Source organism: Eupeodes corollae, chromosome 2, assembly GCF_945859685.1.
Source record: "Eupeodes corollae chromosome 2, idEupCoro1.1, whole genome shotgun sequence".
Classification (NCBI taxonomy): domain Eukaryota; kingdom Metazoa; phylum Arthropoda; class Insecta; order Diptera; family Syrphidae; genus Eupeodes; species Eupeodes corollae.
In genome coordinates, this window is record NC_079148.1 from 110,049,141 (window position 1) to 110,060,557 (window position 11,417).

At 29.7% G+C, this 11,417-nt stretch overlaps 1 protein-coding gene across 1 annotated transcript; it reads left to right on the forward strand.

Annotated features, from left to right (window-relative positions):
- The first annotated feature begins 5,094 nt into the window (after positions 1–5,094).
- LOC129946749 (pupal cuticle protein Edg-78E-like) lies at positions 5,095–5,751 on the forward strand. The gene is made up of 2 exons (XM_056057065.1): positions 5,095–5,249; positions 5,311–5,751. Exons 1-2 carry the CDS (start codon positions 5,238–5,240, stop codon positions 5,671–5,673), a joined length of 375 nt encoding a protein of 124 aa, XP_055913040.1. The 5' UTR covers positions 5,095–5,237; the 3' UTR covers positions 5,674–5,751.
- Positions 5,752–11,417: the final 5,666 nt, after the last annotated feature.

The window sequence follows — 11,417 nt, forward strand, 5'->3', positions numbered from 1 at the left end:
TTAAACAAAATATTTCTGTCCTATAGAAAATTATTGTTAGAAATGTTTATCCATAGGTCTTATCATCACTTATACCAAGTCGGGAAAATTTTTAACTAGATATTTTTTTCCAAACACGAAGTACGCAGTTCCGGCGCAAAATCGTTTGACGTTCGACTTAAAAGTTATAGTTTCAAAACAGGTATTTTTCCGAGATTCTACTATATAGGAAGGAACCATGAATTTTCTTTTAACATTTATAATAGAAGGATGCATATTTTGACACTTTTTCATACTTCAAAAGTTTTTATATTCATAATCAAAAAACTTATTGAACTTCAATGCTAGACAACTTTATATAACCTTGAAGAATATAGGAAACAAGTTCATGCGACCCAGTTGTATGCATATTATTATTTTAATTATTTTATTCAAGTGTCTCGTGTCTTTTAAGCAAATTAATGATCTTTTTTTTTGTAGTTATATTGCACCAGATTCTGTTCGAAGACATAAATAGCTGTGAAAGAATTTTGATAGCATTAGGAACTAGCATATTGAATTAGGAATCTGCCAAACCTTTTTTAGAATTAGCAATTATATCATTCACCTACATATCTACAATATTATGCATATATGCGTTTATTTAAAATTTTATCTATTCTAACAGTTTTTTAAGTTGGTACAGGTTTAAGCTTTTAGAATTTAGCATTTGTTGCTAGTTGCGAATTTGTTTGTTAAAATTTATAAGAATTAAAATAAACTGAGCTGGTTTTGTCGTTAAAAATGGAATGATAATTTAATTAACATAGGTACTGGTATTAAACATAAGCGATTTTGTTGCATTTATTTATATTAGTTCGTCGTATTGTCTGGTAGATGCTTCAAACAATTTTATGAACAGAACAATCAATGAACATGTTTTGTACATCTATACTTATACCCTACCATCCTGTAGGAGGACTTATTTCTAAGCCATTATGGTGTTTATAATTATGTTAATTTAACAATGAATTATGTCTCTGCAATATTCTTTTTGTTCTGATAACTTGAATATTTCATAACTCTTCTGTCTCCATTGGGAGTCTTCAAGTCACGCATCTAACGCTGAGAGAATGACAGATTTTTACTAAGAGAAAACAGGTTCAAAATTTAAAAATAAAAAAATACATTTATGATTGTAAAACTAAACAGAATGGTGAAATGCAATTCGAAATTGTATGCTATTGTACCTACAAACCGACACATATTGGCCTTAAATCGTTGAATTGTTAGCAGAGTTCAGACATACTATTGGTTTCACAATTGGTTTTTCAACAATAACGTGCGGCTTTTTCGAAGATCCGCTTCACTAGAAAAGAAGATCGTTCTTCGATTGAAACTGGTCTAAAGGCCAAACTGCTAGGCAAAAATAAAGCGTGAAGTCAATTCGACTTTTAGTGCGAGTATTCCGAGGTTTTGTTCAGAATTCTCCTCAGGCCAGGGTGCAAACATTGAGCTGTTGAGATTGATGTAAGGTTGATGTTTGTGAATTGAGTTTCACACTTTCGGCTAAAGCAGCAAAATTCTCATCTACTCGGACCTTCCGACGGAGAAGACCATAAGTGTTGTCTATTTGCATACCTGTCTCGCGGACCTTTCGTACAAACTTGCGCACAGCAGACATCATGCATGCTCCTTTTTTTAGAAAACAGTTTTTGGGCTACACAATTACTTCAAAAAAAAGAGACTTGGATGCGACCAACTTCCCATCCTTTGTCTTGTTTAAAAGTTTGTAGGTTTTGGTTTTTTGTTAAAAAATGTATTAAATTTTAAAACTACCAAAAATAATTTTGTTTGATTTCAAAATTGAAATAGTTTGATTTAACGAGATTTTTAGTCGAAACCAATTTTTACCAATAAGCATTTCTTAAAAGTTTTTTTTCTTATAAAAGCAAATACAAATTACATGAGTGAAATTATTTTAAAATCAATATCTTCTATTGTTAACGAGATATCGAGAGCTAAACTTCAATTTTTACCAAATCTTCGCACTATTTTATGTAGATTTTATTGTTTTATGAAAAAAAACAAACTCTTGGATTTTTATACAAAATTAGTTTGAAGCCAATATTTTTAATTTTTGAAAAATATATTTGAGTCGAAAGTACATTTTTATCAAGTTTTTTATTTATTTTTAGTAAAAAAAAATGTCAATTCGATTTTTTTTTTTAAATTGTACACAATACTTTAAACAATATTTCTTATGGTATAAAATAAGTTTGAAGCCATAATCTCAAATTTTTGAAAAGCTATTTGAGTCGAAAATCAATTTTAACCAACTTTTAGTAATGTTTTTTTTTTTTAGATTTTTATTTAAAAAAAAAGTCCATTTCATTACCAAATGTCAAAAACGTTATTCTTCGTTGCACAAAATTATTTTGAAATAAAATCATGTTTTGTTCGTAAAATATTCGAGGTGATAAATATATGTTTTCGTTTTTTTTTTTTATTTATAAATAAAAACATTAATTAGATTTTGTTTGAAAAATATACTAGTTTGGTATCACGTTACAATATATCATTTAAAATTCAATTCAAATCTTTGGCATTATTAGTTCGTTAGATATTTTGTGTTAACTTAAATGTTCACCTTTTCTTGAAATTGCTATGGTAGAATAAACATCCACTCAATTGAGAGTCCTTTCTGCATCTTTCTGCAATATTATCTGTTTAACAAAATGTATTTGAAGTAGGTTCTACTGGTTCTTGAGCTATGGACGATGAAAAAAAATTCGCGAACGATTACACTAACTTCGTATGGAATGTTATTTATGCACACTAGAAAAATCTCAATAAATGGCAATATGTGTAAACGGTTATTTTATAGAACAATATGATTATAAGGGAAATTTCCTACTTTCATATACTCATGATTTAAAACTAAAATCCTCTATTTTCACTTTAACCAAATGAAACAAGGGGAAATTATTTTGAAGAAAAAGACTTGGCCTTAATTTAATCTAAAGGGAGGGCACCCAGATAAAATAGGATAAAATCAATTTTCTTCAAAACCATTCAAAGCCATTACATGAAAACAACCTAGCTCCTACTCCAAATCCTATAAGCTGCTCATGCAGGTCGGATAAATCATGCACCTTCAAACCTCTAAACATATCGGCGTTATTTTATGTTTCCTATTATTTCACCTAGTTTAGGAATCACATCTTAATTAAATAAATGTTACTAATGGTGAAAATATTATACAAATTCTTATTACGCAAGATTTCGGTTATATTCTCTTTTAAGAGATTCAAAAAAATGTTCAACAGTCGGAAAAATTTGGAGGAAAAGCAATTGAGGCACAAACAATTCACAAGGTATAATAACAATGATTTTTATATTTAATTTTTTAATGTACGTGCCAGTACCTCAAACAAAATTCAATCACAAAATTGAAAAATTACTTGAACATCTACCATCATATAAACGTTCAAAATCAATCGATATGCTTCGATTAAAAACATTCTAAAATTCTAGGCTGGGATGGACCCACATCGATTACATCCCATTCGTGCACATTTATTGTTTTTCTACAATTTTTGTGTACGATAAATAGTTTTAAGTCTCGCTTTGTTCTAATCATACTTGTATCAAAAACATTTTTTTTATTAGATTTAGTTGTTTTTAAAGCTTTTCATATTTTGTATAAAAGTTATCAATTGGATTTTTCTTATTCTTTATAAGAAAAAATAAGTTTGAATGAAATATGTATGTACGAGTATTTACATGTTGCCAAGATCTGAGCGAAAATTATTTTTTCCTTTTTTTTTTCACTTTTCAAGAAAAATTTTACTAACTGGCATTTATGTGATTGCAGAGGTTGGATCGCAAGGTTTTCTAAGCATATAGACTAAGATTTTTTTTAAAGTTTATAGAATTTATGAGCATGCCTAATTTCAGCTTTGTAGGAATTGACAATTATACTCGTTTCTGTATACAGATCAGTTGATTAGTCAATTTTTGAATGCATATAGATTTGTTTCATTCTTCATATATTAAAGTCTCAAGACCAAGACACTTAGATAATTTGTCAGATGTTTCAAAATTCAAAATTTCAAACTTGGAACTTTATTTCACTCAATTTAACAAACAGTTGATCGTCTAGAAATTACCAACACAATTCTTATCAGCACGAAAAACTTCTTACTCAAGGTACGAGTCCAAAATAGGTAAGCTGTGTTTTGTGTTGTAACGACAAAGTCAATGCTACTTTTCCACTAAACTTTATTTGAAACTGTGCAGTAAATAAAATAACCGCAGAGTTATGAAGCTCAGCTTTCAGTTGAAAGAAAGAAACACGATCAGTCGATATTTTACATATGTATGCAAGTAGACTTAATAGCAAGGGAGATTTTTCTTGACTTACTTATCTATAAACTTTCCCATCAAGCAGATCCGCTAAAACTTATATTTAGATATTAAATAAATCCTTTTTAGAATACTAATGACTATGATATCACTAGCCGTTATTTGATTTTGGAACCATTATAAGGCGTTTTTTATAATGCCTTTAACGCAAATGTCAAGTGAACCCATACTAAACTGATAAACGTCTACATTTAACCCGTGGCATGATGGTTAGTGCATTGGACTGCCATGCTAGAGGTGTTGGGTTCGATCCCTGCCTGTGCCAGGGTACTGCCTCTTGCAAGGAATTGACAAACTCTACAAGAGTAATTCTTGTCATGAAAAGTGCTTTCTCAAATAAGCCGTTCGGATTCGGATTAAGACTGTTGGTCCCCTCCGTTCCTGACAACATTACTCGCACACAGGAATGGTTGAGATTTGTAAGCCACTAGGCCCTAGTTCTCAACGGACTGTTTCGCCGTCTAATTTATTTACTAATTTTATCCACCTTTAACGTTACTAGGTTTGAGGTTTAAAAAGGTCAAAGAACTTCAGAGGCACAATAATTCGTTAACATTATCTTTATCAACAAAGTAAAAAGTTATGAACCTTAAACCATTAGATAAGATAACTATTTTAGTTTGACTATAAAATATGCAAAACTGAAGTTGATTTTTCAATTTCAATCAAAACATAAAAACCGGATGCATTCATTTAAATTAATTTGTTATGAAAACAATCGCCTAACTCTTGATGTTCTAAGAATCAAAGACCTGTTTAACTTTACTGCGAATAGTATATAAACTCTATTTCTGATTAGATTTGTTATCAGTTTTCTCAGAGTCCTCGAGTAACAAACAACCAAAATCATCATGTTCAAATTCGTAAGTTACAATAAAACTCTTCAATCTATAAATGCAATTAATTTGCTTTTATCCTATCCAGGTTCTTCTTGTTGCCTTCTTTGGCTTGGCTGCTGCCGTTTCCGATGATTTTGCCGCTGAAACTAAGGCTCTTGAAAATGTGATCTCACCCGCAGGTGACTCCTTCCACTATGGTTTCCAAACCTCAAACGGAATTGATGTCAACTCAGCTGGTGATGCCAATGTTATCTCAGGAGCATACAAATACATCTCACCCGAAGGACAAACCGTCGGTTTGACCTACACCGCTGATGCTGATGGTTACCATCCATCTGGAGATCTTTTGCCTACACCACCACCAATCCCAGCTGCCATCATCCGCGCTGTTGAATGGAACTTGGCTCACCCACAAACCCAAGAATCCGCTTTGGGACGTAAATTCTAAGGCTTCAATAATTGACTAATAATAAATTGGAGATAATAGTGATATGATAATAAATGACCTTCCGGGTTTAAAGTAAAATTTGTTGTATTTTATTTTATTATTTTATAAGTTTTTATAAGAATTTGATTTATTGATAAACATTCACATTCGCTTGAAATGCGATGAGTCGAAACATTAAGAGTTGGAACACTCCAAATATTAAGAGTTGAGACACTTGAGCTTTAATGCTTTTTTTGTTGAACAAGGAAGAAATTCTTAACAAAATAAAATAAAAGAGGTTTACTACTTACATAAATACGATGGAATTAAAGTTATTACGTAAAGAATAATAGTATAAAAATATATATGTATGTATGTAGAAAAAATACATACGTACATTGCAAAAACGTATACATTTCGAAAATAGTTTAATCATAAACGACAATTAAAAAAAAACATTGACAGAGTTCACAAAAAGAAGTTTTGAATTCTTAACAAAAGTGAGTGGGTGATTTTTGGACTTGGGGTTTTCAAGAGGAAATAAAACGCATATAATTTATCTTGGTCAAGAATTTAGCTATATTATAATTTATAATGATAAGTGTTTGGCATTATGTTTAAAAAATTATTTATAGCAAGTGGCCCAACAAAAAATAGTCATGCGGTGTTTGGTAATAATTGTGGACGATTTAGGAGCATGCTATTATGAAATATTCAAACTAAATAAATCAATTGACAGCTGTCGAAAAGACTAACTCCGATAAAGGTAATGCCACAATAAAGACCTTACGCCGAATATAGATTGTTTACACTCCACTTTAACTGAATAGACACAAACATTTTTGAAAATACTTTTTACATTTTCCCCCAAATATTGCGAGTTTTTATGCCATCAGTTGGTGCTAACTGCTCCCTTTAGATGTTAAGAAAAGATTTTTTAAAGAATTATGAAAAACATGAACAAATTTTTCTTTCGCACAGGAAAAATTAAATATTTTTTTAAGTCAACTGATTAAAATCAGTTTTTGAAAAGTTTGGTAGTGGGTACTTCTACCTTTACTTTCGATAATTGATAATTGAAGGAAGGGCAAATGTTGTTTCTCTGTTAACGCTTTTATTATACGCTCTGAGTGAATAGGTGCGTTTTCATGCAAGTAGGCCAAGTTTATTGGTCAAAAATGTTAGAATATTTATTATAATTTCTTTCTGAAATTTCCTTTTACCCAGAAGCATTAATTTTTAATGCAACGACATCAATGTCAACTCTTCCATAATAACTGAGAACTCATATCACAAAACACAGCTATGATGAAGTTTTAAAAACCATTTTATTATCTCAAATCATGAAAAAAACACGAAAGAAATTTATTTAATGTCTAAAAAACCTTTTTCCAGCTTATTTTAGTTTTAAAAAACTTAAATAGCAAAACTTTCCATTGTTCGGCAAGTACCGTTTTTTTTTTTAATGTTTAATTCGTTTAAGATGGCTTTAATTTTACAGTTGAGTGACTTGCCTTTACGCCAATTTTTAACTTCCCATAGAAATTCAATTGTCGAATTGAAAATTTTGACAATTCTCGTCATTTCAAGGTCCCTAGAGTCGAAATAAATTTTTTTTAGAAAGATGTCTGTGCATGCATGTGCACGTTCATTCGTACGTCCGGTCCGTACGTTCGCAACATTTTTTCGTCGTTCACCAGAAGAGATATCGACTTCGAATGAATTGTGTTATACAGATAATAATGCAGAAAGGGTTCTCAAGAAAATTGCGTTTGTGTTTTTTTTTATCAAAGCAGTTTAAAAAAGTTAAACCCTTAATATCTCACGAACCTATGACGCTAGAGACGTGTATTAAATTTTATATTATATGTATATTGCAACGTCATACCAAACCAGTATATTTTTCGAAAAAAAATCCAATTAATGTTTTTTTTATAATTCAAAAAAAACTGAAAAAAAATGTCACATCGAAAATTTTGTAATACAAATGATTTCATCCCCAAAACCAAGTTTGTGCAACGAAAAATAACAATTTTAACATCTGGTAAAATTAAAAAAAAAAACAAAATGACAGTTTTTTAATAAAAAATAAAAACCTAAAAAAACAATACTAAAGTTGGTAAAAATTGAATTTCGAGTCAAATATCTTTTCAAAACTTAAGATTATGACTTCCACCCTATTTATCTTATAAGAAATATTATTTTCAACATTCGGTAAAATTTTGAGAAAATCGAATTGACTGTTTTTTTTTACAAAAAATTAAAATTTAAAAGAAAATTTAACAAAAGTTAGTAAAAATTGATTTTCGGCAATAATATCTTTTCAAAAATTTGAGATAATGGCTTTCAACTAATTTCAATTTATAAGAAATATTGTTTTTAACATTCGAAAAAATTTTGAGAAAAATCGAGGCTGGGATGCGACCCACACTGATAACTTCCCATCCTATCTGTCGATTTGTTCGCTTAAAAGTTTGTAGGTTTTCGTGTTGGGTTAAAAACGTCGTCAGTTGAATTATTCTTACAAATTTTTAAGTTACCAACAAAATTTTTCATATAAAGAAATAGGTTAGTTTGAAAATCTAGCTTTGTTAAATATATTTTTAGCCGAAAACAATTTATTACGAATTTAAGTAGCATTTCTTAAATGTTTACAAATTGGATGAATGAAATTAATTTGAGAGATATCAAGAACCGAACATCCATTTTTGCCAAAAAAAACGGACTGTTGGATTTTTATAAAAAAAAACTACTGAATATCGAAAACTTTATTTTCTGTGAAATAAAAAAGTTTGAAGACAATAGATTTTATTTTTGAAATTTGAGTCGAAAGTAAATTTTTACCAAGTTTTAGTATTGCTTTATTTTTAGTTTTTTATTTTTCGTAAAAAAACTGTCAATTCGTTGACAACAATATTTCTTATAAATTAAAAGCCATAATCTCAAATTTTTAAAAAGATATTTGAGTCGAAATTCAATTTTTACCAACTATGAGTAACATATTTTTTAGGTTTCTATTTTTTTTTATAAAAAAAACTATCAATTCGATTTTTCTCAATCCAGATGTTAAAAACTTTATTTTTCGTTGTACAAAATTGTTTTGGAGATAAAATCATTTTGTATTCGTAAAATTTGCGAGGTGGCAAATTTTGTTTCAGTTTTTTTTATTTATAAAAAAAAACGTTAATTAGATTTTTTTCAAAAATTATATTTGTTTGGTATCACGTTAAAATATATTAATTCAAGTCTCTTGCGTTTTTGGTTCGTAACATATCTAGGGTTACCAAAATGTTTACCTTTTTTTTAAACTGCTATGGTAAAAAGAACGCTAACACAATTTTCTTGAGAGCCGTTTCCGCATCTTCCTGCCTTTTTATCTGTATAACAAAATGTATTTGAAGTCGATATCTCTTCTGATTTGAGCTATGGACAACGAAAAAAACGTCGCGAACGTACGTATACACACCCGCATAGACATCTTTCTAAAAATCTTTTATTTCGACTCTAGGGACCCTTGAAACGTCGAGAAATGTCAAAATTTTCAATTTGACAAATCGGACCCATTACAATAACTTCCTATAAAAAGATAAAAATAATTCCCTTTGTTGCCAATTTAACATAATTCAAATTTGATTTTAGGTCGAAGGATTTCGAGTTAATTATTTAAAAAAAGCAGTATTTAAATTCCAAAAAACCATACCGGTCAAAGTGATGGATACGAATTGTTTTTATTGAAGTTGATAACAGGATAGGTAAATTTATTGAAAAATTTACATTTGCAAATTAAGAAAGGGCAAAGTCTAAACTAAACGTGGTACCCATGGCATGATGGATAGTGCGTTGGACTGTCATGCTAGAGGTGTTGGGTTCGATCCCTGCCTATGCCATCTAAAGTCTTTTCACGGGTACTGCCTCTTGCGAGGAATTGACAAATTCTCCAAGAGTAACTATTGTCATGAAAAAGTGCTTTCTCAAAATTAGCCGTTCGAAGTCGGCATATAAACTGTAGGTCCCCTCCATTCCTGACAACATAACTCGCACACAGGAATGGTTGAGAGTTGTAAGTCACTAGGCCTTGGTTCTCAACGGACTGTCGCGCCACCCAATTTATTTTTATTTTTTAAAGTCTAAACTTTATAATGAGTTTGTGTATGAAAGAAAATAAAATTAAATGTTCATTAAAAATGTATCGCTGTCTTTAATTGATCTTTACTTTCAAGGCGGAAAAATGAATGTCCTTCGCGACCCGCGACACTATTTGATAATCTCGAAACATATTTTGTAGAAAGTTCGACTGTAAAAAAAAAAATATATTTTTTGAGCAGTTTTGACTTTTTTTTTCTTGGAGATATGCAGTAATGGTATCTTAAGGGGCTAATTGTAGCTATCATTGGTTTTCATCATTGAAACCAATCTTTGGAATTTTTTGAGCGATCATTAAAAACTTCTGTCATTGAAAAAAATTTTCTGATTGCAATCCAGCGACAAATTGTTGTTGACAAAAATTTGTCATTACAGTTGTGTGAAATTGGAACACAAATCAGTGGAACGATTCGTTTCATTTTTGAACATAAAATTATCAGCTATTCAGGAAAATAAATTTCCGTCCGGAAAATAGAAAAATACATTTAAAAAAAAAAACAAATGTGCAATTACACTTTTTTTCATCAAAAAAAAATTCTTTGGGTGATTCCCGATCAATCAGTATATAATTTTCATTTCTAATCGAAGGGAAACACAGTCAAATGTCCATTCAAAAAATGTTCGGGTTTGATTTCAATGATAACTATAAGTGGCCTCTAAGTAATCTTCCCGGTTTAGGAGACCAAAAGAAACTGCATTTTTTCATAGTTTTTGAAAAAGCGATTGGTATCAGATATCAGCATAAAATTTGTTATTTTCAATAAATATACTCTTCAAGTAAATAAACAATGTTTTCAGTGTAGCTGAATGGGTTTTCTAAATTAGAGCAAGAAATGTTTTTGAGTTGTGACTTAAAAACATAGCAATACGAATAAAACTCAATATTAAGTTTCCAAAGCAATTTAAGCTCTTATGCAATTTATGAAGGAAGTAATTTGCTAATGTCATACTCGTACATACATACATCACAAGAAAAAGTATAAGGCAAAGTTATTTATTGAACACCCTGTATATACATAGGTGTTTGTTTGTACTTGTTTTTCGTTTATTATCAATTAGTGGTAATGTAGTTAAAAGTTATTTTTGATTGATATGATGAGTGTTACTTTATGAATTGGGCAATATTTTAGCGTTAAAACCTAACTAGACCTTTATTTCTAAGTCCCCAACATCAATAATCGTTTGTTATAATTGGTATTCAAATCTGGAACAAAAGTTGTAACAGTTGAATTGGTTGAAATTGAACTCCCACGAAGACTGATTGAATGAACGTCAATTTTAAGTTTAGGTTTGAGTAAATATTGTAAGCTTAAAGTAAGCATTTAACGTATTTAAAAAATAAATCAAGCCATACTAACTCCTGTTGATTATAAAATAGTAAAAAAACAAGTTCAGAAGGTAATAAACTCACATAAAAATGGTACAGATCACAAATTTAAAGGACCTGTTACCTACAGCAAACAATTCATATATTTTAAAGAAGACATAACTAGTTCATAATACAAAATATAATATGAGTTCTTTTTTTATAATTCAACTAAGTGAATTTCAAAGTTCATTAATAGAATTATTCAGTATAGGAATCCGTTATCTTAAAATAAACCGGATGGTTTACTCAAATT